The sequence below is a fragment of the Rhinatrema bivittatum genome, chromosome 4 (assembly GCF_901001135.1).
Source record: "Rhinatrema bivittatum chromosome 4, aRhiBiv1.1, whole genome shotgun sequence".
Classification (NCBI taxonomy): Eukaryota; Metazoa; Chordata; class Amphibia; order Gymnophiona; family Rhinatrematidae; genus Rhinatrema; species Rhinatrema bivittatum.
The window spans coordinates 1,380,210-1,400,367 of NC_042618.1; the positions used below are offsets into that span (position 1 = coordinate 1,380,210).

Below are 20,158 nucleotides of genomic sequence, written 5' to 3' on the forward strand. Positions count from 1 at the left end.
AAGAAAAAACACCCCTCCTGGAAACGGACTCTCCAACCGAGAGAGCTAAACAAGCGGAACAGAATAATTCAGAACAAAGAGCGGACTCTCCATTACTTCAGCGCAGCACTGCGGGCGGGATCCTGGACTGATCCTTGGTACTACAGGAACGAAAATTATCAGGTAAGAAACTAATTTTCCTTTCCCTGTACGTACCAGGATCAGTCCAGGACACCTGGGATGTACCAGAGCAAACCTACCGAGGGTGGGAAGCAGAGAGTCCCGCTCGGAGTACCCTCTCTCCAAACCCCCGGAACCGGTAGCCCGGACATTTATTTTATTTAAAAGTATTTTTATACCGTCTTTACAAACAGTGTTTAGTCAAAACGGTTTACATATATCAAAAATAATAAAATGAAAAATAAAAACAAATTAAAATTAAAGTAAAAGTTAAAAGTAAGAATAATAATGATTGAAAGTGGGTTGACATATAAAAATATAAATTACAAAAATTTTCATTAATATAAAATAACAAATTGTTTAAAATTAAATAGGTAGCAAAAAGAAATCAATACACAGAACAAGAGAATGTTGGGTGCCTAATTGGAGATATGTATTCTGGAAGTGTGAGATGATTATTTAGTGGGTGGTATCTGAAATGCGGTTCGAAATAGGTGAGTTTTTAAAGATTTTTTGAAATGCTTAGGATTGGATATGGATCTGATAGGATCTGGTAGAGCATTCCATAGAATGGGACCTATGACTGAGAAAGCTCTTTTTCTGGTGATATCAAGACGGGCTTGTCGAGGTGAGGGAATGTCAAGAAGATTTTTTTCCAATGATCTTAGGTGTCTAGTTGGTTTGTAAATTCGGAGGATGGAGCATAAAGTAACCGAGTTGGGAGTGTAGATAAGAGAATGTATAATGGACAAAATTTTGAATTGTATTCTATGTTTAACTGGTAACCAATGTAAAGACTGAAGTATTGGAGTAATGTGGGGTTTTTTTGATGAATTTGTTAGGATACGTGCTGCTGCATTTTGGATTAGTTGGAGTGAGTGAAGTGTGTTTTCTGGGAGGCCTATATATAGAGAATTACAGTAATCCAGTCCAGAGAAAATGAGTGATTGAAGAATAGTCCGGAAGTCATGAAAAAAAAGTAGAGGACGTAGCCGTTTTAAGAGTTGAAGTTTATAGAAGGAGTTCCTAGTTAACATGGATATGTGTTGTTTTAGTGAAAGATCTGTATTGATAGTTATGCCTAGATTTTTTGCAGATTTTGAAATGGGGATGGTTGTTCCGTTGAATATAAGTTGAGAAGGGGGGCCTATAGATGAGTCAGTGATTGATGAGAGGTGAACTATTTCTGTTTTTTTTGGATTTAGTTTCAGACGATTATGAGATAACCATGTATCGATGGTTGTAAGATATAGTGATACTAATGATAGTGTATGGGTCCAGGAGATATTATATGGTACCATAAACTGTATATCGTCAGCATAGATTTTGAAGTTTATATTTAAAGAGGCTAATATGCGGCAAAGAGGTAGCAGATAGATATTGAAAAGAATAGGAGATAGAGAAGAACCTTGTGGAACACCTGATGCAATGGAATATGGATCGGAGGAGTAATTGTTTATGTTGACTTGTTGGATGCGGTCTGATAAGAATGAAATGAACCATTGTAGTACAGTACCTGTAATGCCTATAGATTTAAGAATGGAAATAAGTATTTGGTGATCAATGGTATCGAAAGCTGCTGATATATCCAAGAAAACAATAATGTGGTCCGTGTAAGAGTCAAAAGCCCGAAATATAGAATCAAAGGAAGTTAGGAGAAGGGTTTCAGTGGAGTGACCTTTGCGAAATCCATGTTGGTTTGTATGTAATATGTCATTTTCTGATAGGTAGTCTGATAGTTGAGATAGTACTGCTGATTCAATTAACTTGGCTAAGGATGTTAATGTGGCAATGGGTCTAAAGTTACTGAGATCGAATTCTTCTTTGGATTTGTTTTTTAAGATAGGTAGAATTGAGGTTTTTTTGAGAGAGGATGGAAAGAAACCGGTTTCTAAGGATTGGTTTACTAACTGTGCTAAGAAATTGCTAGCGTGTGGGCCCAATGCTTTGAAAAAAGCGCCTGAGCAGGGGTTGTCAGGTGAGTTGGAAGGATTTTGTTTTCTGATGATAATTTGTATAGTATTTTCTGTGACCAGGGTAAATTCTGACCATGTAAAGATGGGTTCAACATCTTTATATGCAGGTAGTGGGAATTTGGAAAGTTGATTTGATATATCTGTAACTTTTGTTTTAAAATAATTAGCCATTTTATTACATAAGACAGTATCGAATTTGATGGGATGTTCTTTCTGAGTGGTTGTCAATGTTTTTACTATGTTGAATAGTATATTGGGATTTCCATTTGCTTTGGATATTTGGTTTGCATAGTAAGATTTTTTTGCTAGATTTATTTTTTTATTATACTGACGTAAGGTGGAGTAGTAAGCATTTTTTGTTTCAGGGGTTTTTTTCTTTCTCCATTTGCGTTCGAGTTTTCTAAGTGAAGATTTTAGTGAGTGTAATGCTTTTGTGTACCAAGGGGCATTGGGTTTGGTTTTGTTTAAATGCATATTTATTGTTTTTTTTGGAGCGATTGTATCTAGTGACGTGGAAATAGCTGAATTCCATTTGTCAATGGTTTCTTGAGTGCTGGGGGCTATAGTATTTGGTAAGTTAGGTACTACTGTATCAAGGAATAAATCTGTAGTGATGAATTTGCGTTTTATTATAGATTGTGTTGCAGTTTTATTAACATTTTTTGGATAGGATATGTTGAGGGAAAAATTAATAAGATGATGATCCGACCATGGTATTGGGATAACCTTAGTTTTTTCTGAAATGTTACTAATGATGTTAGTGTTAATAAAAGCTAAATCTAGAATCTGACCTTTAACATGTGTAGGGGAGTAATGCCTGATAAAGGTATGCAACGTCTGCCAGGTAGCCGCCCTGCAAATTTCCTGAGGCGACACCTGCGAAGCTTCCGCCCAGGACGCCGATTGAGAACGAGTCGAGAACGAGTCGAGTGAGCCTTCAGGCCCACGGGAAGTGGTTTTCCCCGCATCAAGTAAGCCGAACCAATGGCCTCCTTGAGCCAACGGGCGATCGTTGTGCGTGACGCTGCTGCCCCTGTCTTTGGACCAGAGAACAGGACAAACAGATGATCTGTGACCCGAAAAGGATTAGTAACCTCCAGATAGGGAAGGAGGGATCTCCGCACGTCAAGCTTCCGTAATTCCCTTTCTTCTGGAACGGAGGACTCCCTTCCCACAAAAGCTGGCAACTCCACCGATTGATTCACGTGAAAAGACGACACAACTTTCGGAAGAAAGGAGGGAACCGTCCGCAAAGAAACTCCGGAATCCGAAATACGCAAGAAAGGTTCTCTACAGGACAGGGCCTGTAACTCTGAAACACGCCGTGCCGAGGCAATCGCCACCAAGAACGCCGTTTTTAAAGTGAGATCCTTAAGAGTTGCGCGTTTCAAGGGCTCAAACGGCGCCGTGCAGAGAGCGGAGAGAACCCAATTGAGGTTCCAAGCCGGACAAGGGAGACGCAATGGAGGACGAAGGTGCTTAGCACCCCGAAGGAAACGAGAAATGTCCGGATGAAGTGCCAGGGACGTACCACGGACCTTACCTCGCAAACAACCAAGCGCCGCCACTTGGACCCGTAGCGAACTGCACGCCAGACCCTTGGCCAAACCTGCCTGGAGGAACGCCAGAATGTCGGAGACGGAAGCCGAAGTGGGGTCCACCCCACGCTGCACGCACCATTCCTCAAAGACCACCCAGACACGGACATACGCCAGAGACGTTGACTGCTTCCTGGAATGCAGCAGCATGGCTACCACCGCATCTGAGTAACCTTTCCACTTCAGCCGACTCCTCAAGCCATGCCGCGAGATAGAAGTGATCCGTATCCTCCAAACAGACGGGGCCCTGATGGAGCAGGCCCGCCATTTCCTTGGAGCCGAAAGGGCGCCGATACCGCCAGCTGGGCGAGGCCTGCGAACCACGGCCGGCGCGGCCACTCCGGTGCCACCAAGATCACCTTGGCTGGGTGCAATTCTATGTGCCGTAGAATCTTGCCGAACATCGGCCACGGGGGAAACACGTAGAGCAGCACATCCGTCGGCCAGGGAAGCACCAACGCATCGACGCCTTCTGCCCCCCGTCCTCGAAGTCGACTGTAAAATCGCGGGGCCTTCGCGTCGTGCCACGTGGCCATGAGATCCATGTGGGGCACCCTCCCACGTTTTGCAAATGAGCAGAAATGCTTCGGCCACAACTCCCACTCTCCGGAATCCAGGCGATGACGGCCGAGAAAAATCCGCCTGCACGTTGTCAACTCCCGCAATGTGAGACGCTGCTATGTTGCTGAGATGTAGCTCCGACCAGGCCATCAAGCACTGAGCTTCCTCCGCCACCTGGGGGCTCCTTGTCCCGCCCTGGCGGTTGATGTATGCCACAGTGGTCACAGTGTCCGACAACACTCGAACTGCCTTCCCCCGCAGCAACGGCAGGAAGGCTTGCAGGCAGGGCCAGACGGACCGCTCCGGTCTCTAGGCGATGGCCAGACCCCTGGGCTGGCGACACGGACCATAGGCCTTGGACTGCGCTCCCCACGCAGACCGCTCCCCAACCGGAAAGGCTGGCATCCGTGGTCACCACTGTCTAGTTGGGCACCCGAAAAGAGACCCCAGACGACAGATGCTTGGGATCCAGCCACCAGAGCAGGCTGGACCTCGCGTGTTCCGTGAGCGGAAGCGGTAGATGGAATTCCTCCGAGACCGGCTTCCAGCAGGATAGAAAGTAGGACTGTAATGGTCGCAGATGAGCGAATGCCCAGGGAATCAGCGCCAGCGTTGAAGCCATAGGCCCTAGGACCATAAAGTAATCGCAGACCCGCGGTTGGCGGAGAGACAATAGGCGTCGTACTTGAGCTTGCAGTTTGCACACCCGTTCATGCGACAGGAACACCTTGCCCAGCTTTGTGTCGAAAAGAGCTCCCAGATATTCCAAGGTCTGCGCGGGTGTCAGATGACTCTTGCTGCAGTTGATCACCCATCCTAGGGACTGCAGAAGGTGGAGGACCCTGGCTACCGCCATCCGACCCGAGCCTCGGACGTCGCCCGAATCAACCAATCGTCCAGGTAAGAATGGACCAAGAGACCTTCTCGGCGCAGCTACGCCGCCACCACTACCATCAGCTTCGTGCATGTACGTGGGGCCGTCGCGAGCCCGAAGGGGAGCGCTCGGAACTGGTACTGCCGCCCTAGTATGCAGAACCTGAGGACGCGTTGGAATGACGGATGAATGCCGATGTGAAGATATGCCTCCGTGAGATCCAGGGAGGCCAGGAACTTGGAGGCCAGGAACTCGCCGGGCCTTACCGCAGCGATGACTGAACGAATCGTCTCCATTTTGAAGTGAGGAATGCGAAGGCATCGACTTATCCCTTTGAGATCCAGAATCAGTGTGGACGTGCCGTCTTTCTTCGGGACGATGAAGTAGATGGAGTAACGGCCCTTGCCATGTCGGCTGACCGGGACTGGGGAAAAAACCTCCCAAGCCGTCTAAGCGTCGGATGGTGTCGAGCACAGCAGCAGTCTTCTCGGGGCCTTGCAGGGCGAGATAAGGAACTTGTCCGCTGAAGTACGAGCACAATCTAACGCGTAGCCGTGTCCTATCACGTTGAGGACCGACTGGTCTGACGTTATGCCGGCCCAGTCCTCGAAAAATGACAACAACAGCGCCCTGACGTTAGGAACGGCGTGTTGAGGCTGCGGCAAGAGATGGACCGACCACATTTCGCTGCGAAGCCTTGGCCCCTGTGATCGCCAGGGCTCCCCTCAGTGGCCAGAAGCTGATGGGCTCATCCCAAGCCAGCCCGAAGTGCAAAATCACTCCAGACTGCGGCCCAAGCCCCGGGCGGAAGCCCCGAAGGCCTTCTTCAATTGCACCTCCAAATGTCAATCCTAGAGATCCCATAAGTCCGCGGTATCCCGCATCGGGATGGGAGTGCGCTTCGGGACTGCTGACGTGGAAGAGTCCACCTTAGGGACCCGCAACACCTCCAAGGCCTCCTCGTGCAGAGGGTGAAACTTGTCCATTGCCGGGGGAACCTTCAGCCCCAAGTCCAGGATGTCCCTGTCCCAATGCCGCAGGTCCATAGTCAAGAGCGGGACCGGGAAGGTGGTAGAGGGCCACGCAGACCTGACCCACCCTGAATCCACGGAGCCTCCTCTAGCCTCCCCCGGAGGCGCGAGATCCCTAACTTTTCTAGAATGACGGGGAGGAGAACAGCTGGACAACCCTGGGAACTGGTAACTGCCCCTTCGGACGTCCGGTGCTAATGCCTGGCTCTGGGCGAAGGGTGCCTGTCACTCTCTGCCCCCCTCGGGGGCGGGGACGAGTTCTCCGAGCCCTCCTGAGCCGAGGACGAGACCGAGGACTCCCAAACGTCCCGAGGTGGAATGGTCCTCAAAACCTTTTAACTCGCGGCTCTCCGGCCGGGGCCCACCGATTGCCGTTCCTGAGGCCTAGAAAACGGTGCTACGAGACCCCCAGCCGTTAAACCGCTGAACGTTTGCGCGCCCTATGGGCCCCAAAGACCCCGCGCATGCCCAACGACTCCTGCCCCCTTTCCCGAGGGACCCGCGGGAACTGAGGGACGCAGAGGGAACCGTTGAGGAGAAGTGGAGGCGACGATTTCTGCCCCCCCCCCCGAAGGTTCCCGCCGCTATCGGGACCGCTGCCGACCAGGGCGGCAAAACGACTGCCCCTGCCGCGATCGGGACGCTGCCGCCGCGATTGGGACCGCTGTAGACCGTGGCGGCAAAATGGCTGCCCGAGCCGCGATTGGGACCGCTGCCGACTGCAGCGGCAAAATGGCTACCCTTACCGCCTCAGGGTCCCTGCGTGTCGCGATCGGGACCGCTGCCAACTGCAGCAGCAACAAATGCCGGTCAAGCCGTCCCAGTTCCACAGTACCAGGCGAATGACCCGCCGAGCCGACCGCCGAAGGAGGGGCCACCCGCCGCTCAGGCGCCCGCCGTGTCCCGCGCCATTTCGCGGCCGCCGAAGAGGGCCCCCCGCTTCTCAGGCGCCAGCCGCGGCCAAAATGGCCGCCACTGCCGCACGGAGCGGGAAGAGCTCGAGGCCTTTCTTTCGCGCCCCCTCCCCCGCGCGGCGGCGATCGCGCGGGTTACGAATGAGCCCCCCCCCCCCCCCCGAGGCGCCACGGACGATCCCTCACCGTCTGGGAAGCAGCGCGCGCGCCGAACCGCCGGCCCGGCAACCGAGCCACAAGTCAAGCCGGCGAAAGAAAAGGCGCAAAACGGGGACCAAGGACCGCCGTAGGGAAGAGACACCTCCAATAAAATGCAGCGAACGGCCGACCCCCCCCCCCCCCCAGCAGCGCCCCCACCGGAGAGCGGCGACGCTACGAGAGAGAGAGAGAGAGAGCCGGCACAAATAAAACAAACCCCTTTTTTTTTTTTTTTTTTTTACAACAAACAAACCTGTCGCTGTCCACAGTCCTGGAGCCCTAATCCAACAGGGGGAGTGAACCGGGCTCCCCGGTGTCACCCCTGACGCTGCTACTAAGAAAGCCGGGTCCTCGACCCTAGCAGCGGCCTCAACCAGGGGGGGTAGTCCCCTCAGGACCTCACAACCCCCTTGGGAGGCAGGGCGGACGGAACGTCAGTGACAATTTGGTAAACAGAAAAATTCAAAATTCAAAATTAAAGCACCCTAGCGAAACTGGCCTAAAACCCAAGAAAAAAGAACCGACCCTGACGGAGTACCAAAACCAGGGCAGGAAGGAGCTGTGACCGCACCTGCACCACCTACTGGAGACAGAGTAAGACTGAGGGGCTGTGACTGGCACAGGAGCATATATGGCTCCGCCCACAAGTTTTAGTCTGTCTCCATCTACTGGTGCGGAGTCACAACCCAGGTGTCCTGGACTGATCCTGGTACGTACAGGCTAAGAGAGAATTTGAAATGAAGTTGGCCATAGAGGGAAAAACTCATAACAAAAACTTTTTTAAATATATCCGAAGCAGAAAGCCTGTGAGGGAGTCGGTTGGACCATTAGGTGATCAAGGGGTTAAAGGGGCACTTAGAGAAGATAAGGCCATCGCGGAAAGACTAAACAAATTCTTTGCTTCGGTGTTTACTGAGGAGGATGTTGGGGAGATACCCGTTCTGGAGAAGGTTTTCAAAGGTGACAATGCAGATGAACGGACCCAAATCACAATGAACCTGGAAGATGTAGTAGGCCAGACTGATAAACTGAAGAGTAGCAATTCACCTGGACCGGATGTTATACACACCAGAGTTCTGAAGGAACTCAAAAATGAAATTTCAGACCTATTACAAGTATGCTTTAAAGGGAGCTCAATTTTCTTATGCTGTGGATTCCTTGAGGGAAGTACTTTCTTCTACGAGAATAGTAATGTGGCTGGTCACCACAGGAACCAACAGGAAGTCAAAACAAACGATGCACAGCATCAGGGCAAAGGGGGTACAACCGTACATTTTTAGCTCCCTGAAAGTCAGTCTCTCCCACTCCATAAGGAAGAGCCTTGGTGGACTTATGAACCCCTCTGATGATGTGGGTACCAAGTCTCAACGCGCTCCCTATCCCCTCCAACTCCTGCGTCAACTTTTGTGTTTTTGTTTTTACTAAGAGGAGCTCCAGAGGAAGGGAGAAGGAGGAAAGCTGAGAAAAAAACCTGGGAGGGAGGCAACCCACTTCCCACAGTGCCAGGAGCAGGGAAAGCTTTTCGGAAAGGGGAAGACGACTTCCTCCTTTACTCTAAAAATAAATTTGTTTCAGTTTCTTTTTCTCTCTCACACTTCCATGGCCACAGTTCAACCAGGGACCCCCTTAGAGGGGTTTGGGAGCAAACAGGGGCTCGCACTCCTGGTTATAACCAGTGGCTTGGCCCAGGGGTCTGACCGCCGAGCCACAGTCGAGCTGCTGAACCATCTGCTGGATTCCTGCTGCTGGCACCACCTCCTAAGTAGTTGCTGTGATGTCTCACATGAAAACAGTGCTGTCTGCCTCCATTTGCTGGTAGCAGGAAATAACCCAATTGTTTTGGAAGTAGCCATTCCTTTCCTCCTGAAGAGATGAATAACCGAGTCGTCCTCTTTTTCAGGCAGTTCATCCTACTCCAGGGATGCACAACAGAGAGTCCAGGTCCTCTGGATGCTCCGGGAGCTCCTCCCAGTCCTCCGGAGGGGGCTCTGCAGTTCCTGTCAGATGCTTCCTGGGCTGAAGAAGCTGTAGCTGCTCCCGTAGGAGACATAAGCTTATTGCCAGGCTTCTGAATAGCACAGAAAGTCCAGTGATGAAAGATTTGTGGCTAAAATCTTCAAATTCATTAGTCTGACCCCCAGGACCCTGAGAAGCAAGACTTGCAACTGGGACTAGAGTCAGGAGTATGTCTGAATTGGAGTCGACAGGCTGCTGTGGGGATTCTTGAATCTCTGTAGGAAGTGAAAGCAAGATGGTGGTCGTTCCTGCTAAAATGGGCCACATGATTGGGCCTAATCACCAATCAGGCCCAGGATAACCTTGCTCCGCCAAAGTTGCTGCTGCCACCACCCCCACTAACTTAGAGTACTCTCCCAGGACCTCGCCCGCTCAAACACATACAGAGCAGAAAGGTTCTGAGAACGAGGCAGAGCATCAGCATCCACACACGCAGTGCGCTCTGACCACTCCATTGCAAAGAAAAGCGGCAATGAACGAACAAGCGGCTCGACCACCCCCACCCCCCTGAGAAGCAGTGCATGCTCAAGCCCCTCTTACCATTCAAATTCAGCCCAGAGTGATTCCTCTGCCCAGGCCAATGCTGTGACAAGCCTTGCTCAGTGCCTCTCACAATGGAGCTGTCTTTTTTTTTTTTTTTTTTTAAAGACATACGCAGCCTCTGAGCAGGTATTGGAGTGGGGGGCCAGAGAGAAAACTCACTCAATGCTGGAAGTCTAAGGCATGCCTGCAGAACTACTCCCTGAATCTTCCTAGGCCCTTAAATTTTAAGAGGCTTCTCCCCCACCAAGTCCCCTCTGGTACTGGGACTCTCTTAAGTGGGCTCAGTCTGCAATAGTGCCTTCCAAATCCTGCTGCACCACCAGTCAGTCCTACCATCTTCTCTGGGCTATGCCACCTATAAAGTAGTGGTGATGATGTCCCAGAAGAATTCAGTGTGCTCTGCCACCAGAGGGACAAAATCCACTGGTACAGACAGACCTGGACTGGTCAGGCGAAATGGAAGATGAAGGATTTGGAATGACTTTCACAGTCCCCAGCCTTCAATATTATTGAAAATCTGTGGGGAGATGTAAATATACAGTGCATGCAGGGAGACCTAAGAACATTTCTGAGTTAGAAGAGACCTGCAAGGAAGAAGGGGAAAAATTCCAAATGCAAGAAGAGAAAGACCCTTAGCTGCTACAGGAAATGCTTGGAAGCTGTTAAAGTGCTGACGGAAAGGGTGCACAGACTTTTGCCTGTGCCATATTCGCTGTTTCCTTATATCATATCTGTAAAAAACTGCAAATAAATGGTAATTCTGCATTATTTTGTACGTTATAGCGGTTGTGTCATGCAATCTGACCAGGGTGCCCAAACCTTTGCACACAGCTGCATTACATCAATCAGCAATATTCCCCATACACGTGAAATGATCCTTTCTATGCACTAGGCTGAAGAAAGAGGGCTTCAATGAAACCTACTCTCCCTGCATGCAGCTTCCGTCGGTATTGACCCACAAAGCATATATAAATATTAGTCCTCTCTCCTCAGCTCTTCTGCAGAGTCAGCAGGCCCAGACTCTCACCACGCCTCATACTACCCAGCTGCTATCTGGAAAAGAACGGCTGTGCTCCCCTCCACCCCCACCCCCATAATTCTGCCCCAGCTCCTGCCACATAAAGCCAAAGCAGTTTACCTGGTAATTGATTGGCCAGTGCCAAGGTTTGGAAGTCACTTCATTATTCTTGGGTTTCAGGCCACTGTTTGCCTGGAAGAGGAGAAAAACTATTACAGCTAAGAAATCCACATCAGACAGACACGGGGCCAAATGTGCTACTTGAACTCATATCCTCTAGATATGGAAAAACGACTCTATGCCAATGAGATCTCTCTCTCTAGCAGGGGCCAAGATAAAGCAGAGTTGCTTATCTGTAACAGGTATTCTCCGAGGACAGCAGGCTGTTAGTCCTCCCACGAGTGACATCATCAGATGGAGCCCTGATGCGGAAAACTTATGTCAAAGTTTCTAGAACTATGACTAGGTACACTGAGCATGCCCAGTATGCCCTATATCATGCATCCACGTGGGGGTCCCTCTCCTATCTTGTAACATAGAATACTAATTAAAATTTTAAAAATAGGATAAACCCAACTCCGTGAGGTGGCGGGCAGGTTTCGTGAGAAATAACATCCTGCTGTTCTTGGAGAACACTTATTACAGGTAAGAAACTTTCTCAGAGGACGAGCAAGTTGGTAGTCGTCACACATGGGTGAATCCCTAGCTACAGATTACTCCCCAACAAAAAAGGAGAACAACAGTCACCTAACCAGGTGCCAACGGGAACAATAACACTGGTGCTGTTGGTAACAGAGGGGGGGGGGGCACTGCCTGAACCCAAACAATGGGTCCTAGGCGAGAGAATTGGGTTCTACACCACAAACAGGCTCCAAGGGACAGACTGGCCGAACCTACTGTCGTGTTGGCCAACAGTAGTGAGAAGTGAATGTGTGGAGAGAACTCCACGTTGCAACCTTGTAGATCTCCTTCATGGGAACTGCTCGCAAGTAGGCCACTGACGCTGCCATGGCTCTGACAGAATAAGCCTCAACATGATCCCCAAGATACAGTCCCACCTGGGCATAACAGAAGATGCAATCTGCTAGCCAACTGGATAGTGGCGTTTGGCAATGGCAACGCCCCACCTAGTCTTATCAAAAGAAACAAAAATTTGGGTGGACTGTCTATAGGCTTCTGTCCGCTCCAGAAAGAAGGCTAAGGCTCGCTTGCAGTCCAAACTGTACAGTGGTCATTCACCTTGGTGCGAATGGGGCCTGGGAAAGAATATTGGCAAGACGATTGACTGGTTAAGATGGAAATCCATCACCACCTTCGGCAGGAACTTAGGATGTGTATGCAAGACCACCTTGTCATGATAAGGTGGATAAGTCGCTAAGGCCTGGAGATCGCTGACCCTGCACACTGAAGTGACCGCCACCAAAAATATAACCTTCCAGATCAGGTACTTCAGGTCACAGGTGCACAGAGGCTCAAAAGGAGCTTTTATCAGCTTATCCAACACCATTTTAATGTCCCAAGACACAGCAGGAGGCCTTAGGGGAGGCTTCAACTGAAGCAGGCCGTGCATGAAACATACAAACTCTAGGCTGTACAGAGATGGGCGTACCATCTACACCTTGGTGGTAATGCACTAACTGCACTTAGATGAACTCTAATGGAGTTTGTCTTTAAGCCATCGTCCAAAAGGTCTAGAAGGTAATAAAGCAGGTTTTGTGTGGGACAGGAGAGCAGATCTAGGGCCTTCTGCTCTAACCACACAGAAAACCTCCGCCACTTCATCCCATAAGACCTTTTAGTGGAAGGCTTTCAGGAAGCCACCAGAACCCAAAATATATCCTCTGAAAGATCAAGAGGCTTCAGGTTTAACCTCTCAAAATCCAGGCTGTGAGTGACAGGGCCTGGAGGTTGGGATGCTGCAGCCTACCTTGATCTTGTGTGATGAGATATGGGGACTGATCGGTCTCTAGATGGACAACTCCCGTAGGAGTGGAACCCAGACTTGTCTCAGCCAATGAGGGGCTCTGAGGATCATAGTCCCCCTGACCTCACGAAGCTTCAAGAGTCTTTGCCACTAAGAGAAGAGGATTAGCATACAAAAGACCCTTGCCCCCAGTGATGGGTAAGGGCATTCGAGGCTGGTTTGCCATCTGACCTGTACAGGGAGCAGTATCAAAGCGCCTTCCTGTTGCAAGGGGACATGAACACATCTATGTCCAGGCTCCCCCAGAGGAAGAATATCCAATTCGCTACCTGTTGGTCCAGGGACCACTCATAGGGTCTGAAGGCTAGACTCAGTCTGTCCGTTAACATGTTCTCCATCCAGGCCAGTTACATGGACCTGAGCACTATCCCATGGGACAGAGCCCACTGCTAGATCTGGACTGCTTCCTGACACAGAAGGTACGATCCCATGCCTCCCTGCTTATTGACATACCACATGGTTACCTGGTTGTTGGTTTGGAACAGGACAACTTTATTGGACAGTTGATCTTTGAAAGCCAATAGCGCGTACCTGATCGCCTGTAGCTCCAGGAAGTTGATTTGACAAGAGCGTTCCTGAGCAGACCAGAGATTCTGGATGCTGAGCCCATCTACATGAGCTCCCCACCCCATGCCCGAATGACAATACCCGATACTGAAAATGCGTTTTCCCATCACAAATCAGAGATACTTCCAGTGACCGGGGAAGATCTAGTTATGAGCATATACGTCCTTTAGGTCGAAGGAGCATACCCAGTCCCCTTTATGCAAAGGGGGCGGGGGATCAAAGGGAAACCAGCTTGAATGTTTCTTTTCTTAGAAACTTGCTCAAGGCCCTTAGGTCTAGGATGGGACAGAGTCCTCCTCTGTTCTCTTTGGAATCAGGAAGTACCTGGAGTAGAATCCCTGCCCTCTTTGCCCTGGTGGTACAGGCTCGACTGCTCTGACCGCTAAGAGGGAGGAATGCTCCGCTAGTAATATCTCCTAATGTGCTACCGGCCCCCAAGATGGGCATGGAGGGCAACTTAGCAGGACACCCAATAGATTCAATTGGTAACCTTGACGAACGATGGACAGAACCCACTGGTCTGAGGTTATACTGGGCCTCTGGTTTGCGAAGAACTACAGCCTGCCCCCGACTTGAAGATCCATCGTCCCAGGTATGGGCAACTGGCCTATGCTCCCTACAACCCAGTCAAAACCCCGTCCCCGGAGTTGACTGAGGAGCCGGCTGGGGCTTGTGGGCTCTCTACTGCCTTGGATGGCCATGGGAGCCCTGATAGTGACGGGAATGAGGAGGTTGATGATCGTACGTTTTCTGGCAAAAGAAAGACTCAGCCTGTCTCACCAGTCTCCTAGAAGGGGATGATGGTCCAGAATACTGATGGAGAGTTGTTGGAGAGTGCCATGGTGATCCCAGGGTTGGGCCACAGCAGCCCTCACCCTCTCTCTGAAGAGATTCTCTCAAGTAACACAGTATGTCAGTGAGTCATTCCTGTACCTTTGGTTGGAGATGGGAGGCCCGCAGTCATGCCATTCTGCGGGCACCAATTCCCACTGCAGAGATTCTCAATGCCATCTTGAAAACATCGTAGGTCACATGGACCTCGTGTTTTCTGCACTCCAGGCCCTTATACCCTTATGCAGCGACATGAGGGTGTCCTACTGCTGTTCAGGCAGCTGCTCAGCCACCTCCTGCACCTGCTTCCAAATGTCCCACAAGTATTGGCTCATGTAGAGCTGATAGGCAGCAATGCAGGGAATGAGCATGGCACCTTGAAATACCTTCCTCCCAAGAGCACCCATCGCTCTATGGTCCTTCCCCAGGGGCGCAGAGGAATGAGTCCAACAGCGCTTGGCCCTCTTGAGGGTGGATTCAACCACCCATTGACTGGTGGGGCAGATGATGTTTATCCAATTTGGCAGCCTTCTGGACAGGTAAACTCAGACTGCTTTCTTATTAATGGTAGGCACTGTGAGAGGGTGCTCCCATATCCTCAGCAACACCTCCTTAAGTATTCTGTGTACTGGGAACGCCATGATCTCCTTAGGAGGCTCCATGAACTAGAGGATCTCAAGCATTTTGTGCCTGGCATCCTCCTCTGGCAATAACTGTAAAGGGATAGCTTCTGCCATCATCACAAAACCTGCGAAGGTTACGTCCTCAAGCAGAGACTTCCTTTGCTCCTCTGGAGGAGAAAGGTCCGAAGGGAGAACCTTAAACATAAAATTTATATAGAAATGACGGCAGAAGAAGACCAAACGGCCCATCCAGTCTGCCCAGCAAGTTTCGCACTTTTTTTTTTCTCATACTTATCTGTTACTCTTGGCTCTTAGTAACCTTTTGATTCTATTTCCCTTCCACCCCCACCATTACTGTAGAGAGCAGTGTTGGAACTGCATCTACAGGACTCGGAAAAGTCATCCTCCCAGGGGTCACAGGGTTTCTCATCCTCAATATAAGTGACAGGGGATGGGTCCCTAGGTGCTCAGCCTTCGTCTAGAGGTGCAAGCACCGGTAGAACTGGACAAGGGGGTGGCAGGCCTCTGTGTCTCTGCCGGCCTCGGTGGAGCTTCCTCCTCAGATGAACCGGCAACAACCTCCGTATTGGTAGGGTGAAGCCTCAATGCCCCATCGGGCACCAATGCTGTCCAGGGAATCAACACCAGCTGGGTCAGTAACGCACTGATAAGCAGGATGAGCTTCTCCAGAAGCTGTACGAGGCGGGAGCACTGGGTCCAGTGCAGTCAGTGCCACAGGCCCAAAGCCCTGTAGCACCCAGCCACCGCTAGCTGGACTTGGCATTCCAGCTCCTCCTTGAATGTTGCCAATGCCAACTGGGATGAAGGAGGGACGGCCAGATCCTCTTCGGACCCTCGAGCTGAATCAGTGACTAGCACTAGGACAGGTGGAGACTGTTGCGGACCACAAGCATCGATGGTGGATTGGCACTCCTTGCCATGGGGCCTCACAACAAAAGCTGGTGCATCCCCGTGCTCGGCACCATGCATTGACGAAGACCGGTGCTGATGCTTCTTCGGCTTCCCTTGGTGCTCGGCCCTGTCCTTTCCCAGTGCCGAGGCCTATAATGAGAAAGCAGATGTCCTTGGCCTTGAGGAGATTGACAATGGTCAGTTTCCAGCACCCCTGTCTGCCAATGGCATCAACTGAACAGACTGTCTCACCAATGTCGATGGTTCTGTGTCCATTGGTGTGGCTCCTTGGTCCTTCGATGCCAATGGCTCAGATTTCTTCGACCTGAAGAGCTGCTCCATCTTGTCAAGTCGAAGCCGATGCCCCTTTGGGGTTATATGGGCGCACAAATGGCAACCTTGGACATCATGCGATCCCCACAAGCAAAGGACACATATCTCACACGGATCCGTGATGGTCATGGTCCTTGGGCACCAAGGATCGCCAAAAACCAGAGAAAGCCATGATGGATGAAACTAAAGGGGCACGAACCGAAAATGATGGTGGTGCGTCGTCTATGGCAGGCGGGCACTGATGCACCGCCACCATGGGGATTCGACCTCGAAAGATAACTTACCAGAATCACTGAAAATCCTGACTAGGAGGCACTACAGGAGGGCACCGATAGGGACTCGGCAACGGAACAACGAGGAAAAATCTGTGAAAAACGCGAGAAAAACAAAAGTTTTCCACAAGGCCAAAAAACAGCCAAAGTGAGATCACTCACACCACAAGGTGTGGGTACTTGCCAGGTTCTTATGGCCTGGATTGGCCACTGTTGGAAACAGGATGCTGGGCTTGATGGACCCTTGGTCTGACCCAGTATGGCATTTTCTTATGTTCTTAAGGCTTACAGCTCTGCGGAAAAAAAAAGGCTGGAGACGGACCCCACATAGACCTCTGGTATAGGGCATACTGGGCATGCTCAGTGTGCCTAGATAAAGTTCACAATACTTTGACATAAGTTTTCTGCATCGGGGCTCCATCTGATGATGTCACCCATGTGTGAGGACTAACATCCCACTTGTCCTCTGAGAAAATAAGAACAAATGAATGGCTAGACGAATAAATAAAAAGCAGGAAAAGATGCTGTCAGAGTTACATGTGCATAAGAATTGCTCTTTTCTTACATTTCCTATGTTATGTTCATAGATTAAAGGAACTTTTTACAAAGCCTTTTTCCCCCCCATACACACAAAATCAGTAAATTCCTTTAGTACAGACGCCAAGAAGGGCCTTTAAATACATCTGCCCTGACCAAAGGGTGATCCACAGGGGATGTCAGATTCTCATAGCCAGGGGGGAGAGCTTACCCGGATCATAACAATGTGAGATTCCAAGAGGATCTCCAGGAAGGTTGGCTTCAGCACAGACAAACTGATGTTAGGTACTGGTGAGAGGAAAGGAAGAGTTACATATTGAAGCCCTGAAATGGGAGCCGAGAAAAGGAGCATCAAGAAGTGTATTAAACTAGTCCAATAAAAAAGTATAGATACGTTTTTTGTGTTTGCTTGTTATTTTTGTGCATTCCAGTGGACTAACATGGCAACCACTCTATTTTAACACAGAAGCCCTGAAACTCTTGGAGACAGCCCATGTCTGAAACACAGACTACCAGTAATAGAGACCAAAAAGGATCTGATAGTAGGGCCCACAGGCATACTGAGATATTCCTGTGAGCTGGAGAAGCTGAGCGCACCACACTGTGCACATCCACCAGAAACAACACATGCATCGCTCCGTGTCTTAGACAGGTCACATGGCAGCCCAAACCTTCCCACACAGGACCTCGCCTCTGCAGCTACTTCCTAAGAGGTCCCAGACTCTGCTTTCAGGCAAAAATCAAAGAAAACCACATACTTTCAGGCTGAAATGTGAATTTCTACTTCCTTCTTTTCAGTGCTCTCTCAGCTTACAGTTTGGATTGCTGTGATCTTCAATGTTCCAGAGGGTGTTAGGAACCTCCTTCAGGTACGGACTACAGGTGACTTCTCCCTGTTCCCAGCCCCTGCAGAGAACAGGAACATTAGTCAGCACATGTGAGAGAACAGCCCAAGGTCCAGGGGTACATAGCACCTGCAGGGGATTAGCCAGGGTGTGCACCCCCCAAATCAGTCAGTTCCTCATATCAGGGACAGGGTGGTCAGAGAGCTTCTAGGGAGAACAGTACAGACATTCACTCTAAAACAGTCACCATTTTGGTAGTGTCTTCCCAGAGGAACCCAGCACACAGCCCGTGGCCAGATGAATTAGACGGATTTTACTGCGCAGTACTTTGACCAGATTTTCAGCCTTCCTGTTCACCACCTCTATGCGCCAGAAATCATTCCAGTCTCCGGTACCGTTCTGCAATGGAGGAGGGAAAAGCAAGAAACAGGATAAAAACAAACCATCCCTTACCTTCACAGCTCAGTTCAAATCAGTCAGTTCAGTGTTTGAGCAAGCAGACATATCCTGGACGTTAGAAATGTACTGATGTCCATGAAGGACCTCGGGACTCAGGCCATCAGCATTGCCAGCTGAATGAGGTACAGCACCGTTGCTTACCTGCAACAGGTGTTTCTCCTAAGACGGCAGGATGTTAGTCCTCACACATGGGTGACATCATCGGATGGAGCCCGGCATGGAAAACCTATGTCAAAGTTTCTAGAACTTTGACTAGGGACACTGAGCATGCCATGTCCACGCGAGGTACCTCTTCAGTCTCATAACATAGAGTTACCATAAAAATAAAACAAAATAAAAAAGGGAGGGGGAATAGTCTAGTGGTTAGAGCAGAGGGCTATGAACAGGAGACCAGGGTTCAAGTCCTGCTGTCACTCCTTGTGACCTTGGGCAGGTCACTTTACCCTCCATTGCCTCAGGTACAAACTTAGATTGTAAGCCCTCTGGGGATAGGGAAATACCTACAGTACCTGAATGTAAACCGATGTGATATCTCAGATCAAATGTCAGTATATAAAAATAATAAATAAATAAAATAAAAAAATAGGAGAAACCCAACTCCATGCGGGTGGCGGATGGGTTTCGAGAGGACTAACATCCTGCTTTCCTAGGAGAACACCTGTTACAGGTAAGTAACTCTGCTTTCTCCTAGGACAAGCAAGATAATAGTCCTCATACGGATGAATCCCTAGCTACAAGCTGCTCCCCAACACAAAAGGGGACCAACCAGGTACCAACGGACACAACAACCACAGTGCTGTTGGTAACAGAGGGAGAGACAGCCTGAACCCAAACAATGGGCCCTAGACAGGAAGAGTTGGGTTCTAAACCTCAAAGAGATTCCGGAGGACAGACTGACTGAACCTACTATCACGTCAGTCATCCCTATCCAGACAGTAGTGCAATTCAAATGTGTGGAGGAAACTCCACATCGCAGACTGATTGGTTTCCAGAAGGACAACTCCCAAAGGAATGGAATCCAGAACAGTCTCAACCAATGAGGGGCTATGAGAATCAAGGTCCCTTGGTCCTTTCGAAGCTTTAGGAGAGTCTTTGTTACCAGAGGAATTGGAGGATGTGTGTACACAAGGTCCTTGGCTCCAATGTTGGGCAAAAGTGTCCAAGGCTGGCTTGCTGTCTGACCTGTACAGGGAGCAAAATTGAGTCACCTTCCTGTTGAAGGGGGATGCGAACAAATCCTTGTCTGGACTTCCCCAGAGAAGGAAGATCGGATTTGCCACCCCCTGGTCCAGGGACCACTCGTGGGGCCTGAAAGTTTGACTCAGCCTGTCCTCTATCACGTTCTCTGTTTTGGCCAGACACGTGGCCCTGAGTTCCATCCTGTGGGACAGGGCCCAGGACCAGATCTGGACCACTTCCTGACGCAGGAGGTATGAACCTGTGCCTCCCAGCTTGTTGACATACCTCAATGCTACTTGGTTGTTTGTATGAATCAGGGTGATTTTGTTGGCCAGCTGATTTCTGAAAGCCCATTGAGCATACCTGATTGCCTGGAGCTCCAGGAAGTTGATTTGATATTGTGCTTCCTTGGTGGACCACAGACCCTGGGTGCAGAGCCCGTCTACATGAGCACCCCACCCCAGGTTGGACGCATCCGTGGTAGGGACAATTTGGGTGGTGAGAATTTGGAAAAGTACTCTCTGCTCCAAATTTGAGAGAACCTGCCACCAGGACAAGGAGTCCTGGAGAGATGCGGTTGCAAGCCTGAAGGTCCTGCATGGCCTGGCGCTACTGCGACCTCAAGGTCCACTGGACTCTGTGCATGTGTAAATGTGCCAAGGAAGTAACATGGATGGTTGCAGCCATGTGGCCCACAGCCTCAACATGTGCCGAGCTAACACCTGCTG

At 49.9% G+C, this 20,158-nt stretch overlaps 1 protein-coding gene across 6 annotated transcripts in view; it reads right to left on the reverse strand.

Moving 5' to 3' along the window:
• Positions 1 to 20,158, reverse strand: part of POMT2 (protein O-mannosyltransferase 2) — a 128,303-nt gene that overhangs the window by 13,237 nt on the left and 94,908 nt on the right. For all 6 annotated transcript variants that reach the window (XM_029597641.1, XM_029597639.1, XM_029597638.1 and 3 more), the window contains 4 exons: positions 18,040 to 18,191; positions 17,762 to 17,853; positions 17,159 to 17,235; positions 11,009 to 11,080 (listed from right to left, as the gene is read on the reverse strand). In XM_029597641.1, the coding sequence (XP_029453501.1) occupies positions 11,009 to 11,080; positions 17,159 to 17,235; positions 17,762 to 17,853; positions 18,040 to 18,191 (393 nt within the window). The remainder of the gene's footprint in view (positions 1 to 11,008; positions 11,081 to 17,158; positions 17,236 to 17,761; positions 17,854 to 18,039; positions 18,192 to 20,158) is intronic.